Raw genomic sequence first — 7425 nt, forward strand, 5'->3', positions numbered from 1 at the left:
CACGGCTTGTGAGCAGTAATCGTCTGTGCTCTTATCGGTCTTCACACACATTTCTGATTACAGACCTATTTGCCTCGTATCACACACACCTTGTTCATTTGAACCGTTTCTGTTCTCATGTCTCAACACAAACAGTTCATTCGAGTGAACCGCATGCCGTATATCGCACACACCTTGAATCTTGCTGACCGTTTCTTTTGTGTTGCCTAATGACAAACAGTTCATCCGAGTGAACCGTATGCTGTACATCGCACACACCTTCATCTGGCTGCCCGTTTCTTTTGTTCCTCATCATCGCAAACGGTTAGTTGAGCTGAACCGTATGCCCTGCATCGCACACACAACTAAAATCTAAACCGTGCTTGATGCATCCTCCATCGCAAACGTTTTGCATCATTTCTGACGGTTTTCATACAACACCGTTTGCGATTATTGCATCGCACACAGTTTCTCGAAGGGTCTCTGATCGTAGTGTCGCGTTAGCAGCATCCTGCAGTAGTGTCATCACACCTGGGATCAAGATACTTCTTGATAAAATATATCAAGACACTTCGTGATTCGGACTATTTTTTAAACAGCTAATGTTATTAACAGATTCTTCTATCGTTCATGCTTACTTATTCCAAACAATTATAGCCCAACAATAATTTATATAAGTGATGAAGCTAGTGTTTCTTGTAACCATTTACAATGTACTTTCTTCATCTCCTCTATAGACAACATTTTTGTCCTTCTGAGGTACTTATATTAGCAATTACTTAGTGAGTCATTCAATATCAACATATTCTTCTACCGCTATAGAATCCACAATATCGTTCATGCTTACTTATTCCAAACAATTATAGCCCAACAATAATTTATATAAGTTATGAAGCTAGTGTTTCTTGTAACCATTTACAATGTACTTTCTTCATCTCCCCTATAGACAATACTTTTGTCCTTCTAAGGTACTTATATTAGCAATTACTTAGTGAGTCATTCAATATCACTTGCTACTAACATTTAGTACGTAGATACCCTTGGCCTTTTACATATCATAACATTCATGATAGATTCAATAATCCTCTCATCTGTTTATGCTTATCAACTATCCTAGGACATTGATTTCTTCTAAGCATCATGTTATGTGACATTGGGAGAAAACACATTCTCCATTTTAAACCTTTTAAAACCTTGTCAATGTATTCAATTCAGCTTAGCACAATTAGATGTCTTGATCTATCTTTATAGATATTTATATCCAATAGTTTCATTTGCTTTAGACTTTCATTGGAAACATATTCTTTAAAAAAATTGTTGTGCTTAGAAACTTTATTTTATTTCCAATCTTCAATATGTCATTTACATACAAGATTAGAAATGCTATAGAGATCCCACTAAACTTCACAAGTTTCTTCATCATTTCATCAATGTCAAACTCTTTAACTATTTCATTGAAATGTCCAGCTCCTTGATACTTGCTTCAAAACATAAAAACTTTTGAAGCTTGCACACTCATCCGGTATTCTGAGGACCTACAAACCTTCCAGTTGTATCATTCATACATCCCTTTCCATTTAGGAAACTAGTTTTGACATCCATTCCATTTACTTTATCTAAATTCCAAACTTAATTGTCGTATATGATCCTTATACTTTCTGGAGAATCAACTAAGTTCCAAACTTAATTGTACATGAACTCCATTTTGTTGTGCATGTCTATAAGCCAATCCTTCGAGCTGGGGCGGCGCCATCGCTTACTTGTAGCGCGTAGGTTCATCTTCTTCTAAGATGAATATCTCACTTTGAGATTGTTCAGGGGGTTCATTGACTTTTTCCGGTTTATGCTTGTTTAGTTGCAATCTTTAACTAGAGTTTCTAACATCTGGTGTAGTAACTTATGGCTCAATTGTGAGGAATTTTTTTTTGAAACAATTTCCATGTGTTAATCCTTCTTAGTTCCGCCAGAGATTCGATAATCGTATCAAGTTGCACTGTCCTCTCACTTACTTCTTTAGCAAGAAAACTCCTTCTCGAGAAAGTGTTCTTTTTTATGACAAACATTTTTTCTTTGAACTTTTGGTAGAAGGAATACCCAATTATGTTTTGTGATCATCTACAAATTAGCAATTTGTCTGGACTATGTACTCTATAACTCATATGGTGTTGTATTGCCACACTATAAGATGGTGCTTTGTTCGGTGTATTTGTAGCTGTTTCAAGTGTATATCCCCAAAATTAATAAAAGCACATTGGTAAGAAATAATTTCAAAATTATCTTAGTGTTTTGCTAAACTTATGACTTCGGTAAATTTTCGCCATGATTGAAGATCCTTTTATCTTTGTCACAATGATTCTTATTTTCATTGTGAATTTTATTTGAACCTTTCAAATATTTTATTCTGAATTTCTCTGAACCTCTCAAATATTTTAGATTTATATCAAGTAAATCATATTTACTCAAAATTATTAATGAAGCATAACAATCCACCGCGCCCTGGTTTGTTCATCGGACTTCATACATCACTATGTATTTTGTCAATTGATTCAAAATCAAAATACTTTAATGCTTCATCTATATGAAAATCAATTTCCGATATAACCAAGCAGTGCCACATACAAGTGGTTTTTATCAGTCTTCTCAAGACGTTCATCATTAATGTTATCAATTTCTCAATTCAAGATTTCATGAATAAACCATCAATAGTAGAGGTAAATCCAAAACATATTCTTTGAACAACCATTGTTTGAAACTTATAAGAATATTCGTCGCATAACCCGAAATATATAACCATCAATAGTAGAGGTAAACCGAGGGAGTAGTGGAAAAATAAAAATGAGACCTTTTGCAACGTCTACTTGCCATGGGCGGCTCCCCCGTCCCTGACTCCGTCACGTGTGTGCCACAGTACGCACCAACGTTTCGCATGCTTGGGCGGCCCCAGAAATACAGCCGTTGCGGCGGCACCGGCACGGTCTACGGCCTACGGGCACAGTCTCTCGTGCCGCTGCCGCCTATCGGATCCCATTCCACGGAGTACTCCTACTCCAGTAAACAACCCCCGTTGTCTCGCTGTCTCCGGGTCCCACGTACAGAACCCCCAACTTTTCCTGTCGGTAAAAAAAGGATATCGCCGTTTCAATTTTGTCGGTAATTTCACCCGATCGCCTTCTACTACCCCCAATCTTACTCTTCCTTCCCCCACACCCACCTCCAATCACTCTCCCCCGCCCCAAAACCTTCGTCCGTGCAAATCTCACCTCGCTCTCCTCCCTCCCTCCGTCCCGCTCCACTCCTCCAATAATGCCGCTCCGCGACGGCTGCCGGCGGCAGCTCCAGCGCGCCCGCGGCCTCTGTCTCGCCGCGGCGCTGTGCGTGCTCGCGCTCGCGCTCGTGTCGGACGCCTCGCCGACACCGGTGTCGCTGCTGGGCATCAACTACGGCCGCGTGGGGAACAACCTGCCGCCGCCGCAGGCCGCCCTGCCCCTGCTCCAGGGCCTCGGCATTGCCCGCGTGCGGCTCTACGACCCCGAGCCCGGCGTGCTGCGCGCCTTCGCCAAGACCGGGATCGAGCTCTACGTCGGCGTGCCCGACCAGTGCCTCGCCGCGGTCGCCGAGCCAGCCGGCGCCACGTCCTGGCTCAAGGACAGCATCCTGCCCTACCTGCCCGACACCAAGATCGTCGCGCTCACCGTGGGCAACGAGGTGCTCACGGGCAACGACACCGCGCTCACCCGCAACCTGCTCCCGGCCATGGAGTCCCTCCACGGCGCGCTCGCCGCGGCCAACCTCGACAAGCAGATCGCCGTGACGACCGCGCACAACCTCGGCGTCCTCGGGACGTCCTACCCGCCCTCCGCGGGGGCCTTCCGGAAGGACCTGCTCCAGTACCTCTGCCCCATCCTCGACTTCCACGCCAAGACCGGCTCGCCGTTCCTGGTGAACGCCTACCCCTACTTCGCCTACTCCGACGACCCCAAGGGCATCCACCTGGACTACGCTCTTCTCGAGCCGAGCAACCCCGGCGTCCCGGACGCCAACACCGGGCTGCACTATCCCAACCTCCTCGTGGCGCAGGTCGACGCCGCGTACCACGCCATCTCGGCGGCGAACAGCGCGGCGGCGCGGGTGGTCGAGATACGGATCTCCGAGACGGGGTGGCCTTCCGCAGGGGACGCGAACGAGAAGGCCGCGACGCCGGAGAGCGCGGCCCGGTACAACAGCAACGTGATGCGGCTGGTGGCGGAGTGGAAGGGCACGCCGCTCAAGCCCAACGTGCCGCTGCGCGTCTACGTGTTCGCGCTGTTCAACGAGAACATGAAGCCCGGGCCGGCGTCCGAGCGCAACTACGGCCTGTTCAAGCCCGACAGCACGCCGGTGTACCCGCTCACGTACAAGCCTGCGCACGGCGACTTCACCCCCGGCGGCAACAGCACCGGCGGAGACAACGACTACTACGACATCTCGGCCGCGTCGCGGGAGCCCACGGTGAGCTCTGCTCTTTTCTCTGTCAGTTGTTCATGCTTACATTGACCTTTAGGGGTTTGTCTGCGGAAAGGGGATGACACTTTGGGTGATTGCATCATTTCTCGCTGCTTTTGCGCACTCGAGAGTGCACATGCCGTAGGTTGACCACGGTCTCAACGTAATTCAGATTGTGCAATTAGAAAAATTTCCTGCGTAATCGACATCAACATCAGTTGTTTATTCCACACAGATCCAGATTCTGGCAATCGTCATCTTGAAAATTAGGTGTGACCCCTCCGTCACCATCGACCAGATTCTTCTTTCCTCCATGAGTAGGAACTTGACATCATTCTCAGGTTTCAAAACACTGCTCACTTCTTTGTGGAAATGAAAAAGGCTTCCAAACTAAATAATCATACAAAATAGTAGATCTGGTGACTCCCGCAAGAGATAGTAGATCTGGAGTTCTCACTTCCCGCTACTTGATAGTCAAAATGCCAAATGCGCGTTAGAATCGAATGCAGTCTCCGGCAGGTGTTCTTTCCGGGACCGATCTGATTGTCCTTTTCTCAGTAAAATCAATGTCCCTCATTTTATTGCTTTCCTCATGTGGCGTTTCTCGTTTGTTTTTGGCTTGTGATTTAAAAGGGTCGGCGGTGGACATGGGCGCAAGCTGCTGTGGCAGGAGGTGCTGCTGCCGCCCTCATGGTTGCAGCCTGAGGTACCGAGATCATCATGGGGTGTGGTGCGTCACTCTCGCCTTGATGGCTGAGATTCAGGGGTAGGTGGATAGGACGGGATGGAACTGTCTGCTCTGGAGCAATGGTGTTGATGATGATCCTGATCCTCTGCACGGCGCTCCTTTGCTGTTGTGGTTGCTGAAGGTTGAGACCGAGATGTGGATCTGGGTAAGCTGATGAAACGATTAATTTGATGGCATCGAAGCTATGTATTTCATCTTGGTGCCTTAAAAACCGCTGATCGTTGGGACTAAAATAGACCCAAATCAGTCGGTTTTAATTGCCTTTTAATAGAAATGTTCTCTTGAGTAGTACCCCAGTACTGCTACCTACAAATATACATGAGGTGCAAAAGCTGAAGCCCAGTATCCCTTTCCAAATAATGAAAATAAATGAAGTTACTCAATTTCATCTGAATTCGTCAACTTGGAGCGGTTAAACTACTGTGATAATGTTGCGATTGCTCAAGTCCAGAAGGTTAAACTTTTGTAATCTGGCACAACGGTCAGGAAATGGATTCGGTAAAAGGTAACCAGTGCCACACGTGAGATCCTATCCTTCTTTATGTTGTGTTGTTGCAGTCAGATACACATCAAAGATTCAAACTTCTGGGTTGCATTGTTAATTGAGTGTCTTGTACAGTAGTGGTAGATGCACACATTTTGGTTACAGACGAGACAACCGTTACTACTTTTTTTTTAAGTTGAGCAACCATTACAACTTGGAGCCGGTCATACTTCTTAACACAAATAAATTATCACTCCTTGCTAAAAACAGATGAAAAGTCATGCTGCACCCTTTTTTGGGAGCGCCATGTTGGGCCTCTTTGGAACGCACATCAATAGGACATTTGACATGGAGTGGGAAGTTTTGGTGGACGGGTACATTGGAGGACTTTATTTCAAATGATTCAACAATAACATTTCCAAGTTTAAACAAAATTTAAAAAATCCATGAAAATTTATACATATTCACGACGCATCTGTAAAATTTCGTTCAAAAATATTATGATTTTCAAGCTGCACGAAAAATAAATTCCGGCCCAACAACAACAAAAAAAGTCCCATTCTCATCTACGTATTTGTTCTTTTATATACACCAGATATGAAAGAAATATTGTTATGAAATTTTCCCTAAACGTGTTATGTATGTATTTGTGCATGTACAAAAAAATAGAAATATATGTTCTTTTAAGTCCACCATGGAGCCCGTCCTCCCTATTTGTTCTTTTTTCAGTTTGACATGGCGAATCCTGCATAAATAGAAAATCACATCATTTTTCCATATGCACAGACAAAAATTCCAAGAGGTGAGACCTCGCACTAGGATTCTTCTGGAGTTCCAGTATGAAAATCACTACAAAATTTTCATTCCTTTGAACCAAAGAACAAGCAGGCAGCAGTTTCTTAAAAAAAACTGTTCGATCCAAAGGTCCCTGCCTCACGTGCGCTGTCAGTCCTCGCTGGCTATTCCTCATCTCTTTCGATTCGCTCTAACTCAGTGCGAACGAACAGACAAAACCAAGCACAAGTGGCACCACCATGGCGACATCGTCAGGAATCTTCATGGTTGTTTGCAGGTAGCACCACAATGGCGTATCGACAATGTCAGGAATCTTGATTGTTGTTCGGTGCTAGTCTCGTGACGACGATCGTGATTTGTACCGTTGCGCCTGGATGATTATTCCGCGACTAGCGAAGTTCCTTTTCTTTCGCCAGGAGCCCAGGACTATCAAGCAGTCCAGCGATGTTACTGTGGCAACGGTCTTTTTTCCTCCCTCTCTCATCTTTTACAATCTGCTACGGTCCCTTTCATATCCCCTTTTCATCCCCGTGCTGTGCGCCTCTGCCTTTTGAGTTTTGTGCTCGGGTGATCCCACTCCCGATCATTGGTGCAGGCGTGCAGCGCGCATTCAAGGGCCTTGGGACGGCGCTGCTCAACGAACCGGCCACTTAGAGCAACTTCAACCAGGCGACCCAAACTGTCACACATGTTTGTTTTAATTGAAACGGACCAAAACACCGGCCCAACACGTTGAACCAAACCCAAAACACATCCGTTCGGTGTTCGCCTGGACGCATTTTAGACCCATATTTGCGCCCCACGAACACGAAAAGCGGACGCGCGTCCGCCGCGGCCCCACCTGTCGGCCGCCTAACCATCGCCTGCGGTCGTATTAAACGCGGCCACGTACCTCGGGCCCACCTGGCAATGGGTGGAATCTGCGGGTCGCCATCGT

At 45.8% G+C, this 7425-nt stretch overlaps 1 protein-coding gene across 1 annotated transcript; it reads left to right on the plus strand.

Moving 5' to 3' along the window:
• Positions 1-3169: 3169 nt before the first annotated feature.
• Positions 3170-5592, plus strand: LOC123098071 (glucan endo-1,3-beta-glucosidase 10). The gene is made up of 2 exons (XM_044519947.1): positions 3170-4467; positions 5095-5592. Exons 1-2 carry the CDS (start codon positions 3283-3285, stop codon positions 5164-5166), a joined length of 1257 nt encoding a protein of 418 aa, XP_044375882.1. The 5' UTR covers positions 3170-3282; the 3' UTR covers positions 5167-5592.
• The last annotated feature ends 1833 nt before the right edge of the window (positions 5593-7425 follow it).

Source organism: Triticum aestivum, chromosome 4D (genome assembly GCF_018294505.1).
Source record: "Triticum aestivum cultivar Chinese Spring chromosome 4D, IWGSC CS RefSeq v2.1, whole genome shotgun sequence".
Taxonomy (NCBI): Eukaryota; Viridiplantae; Streptophyta; class Magnoliopsida; order Poales; family Poaceae; genus Triticum; species Triticum aestivum.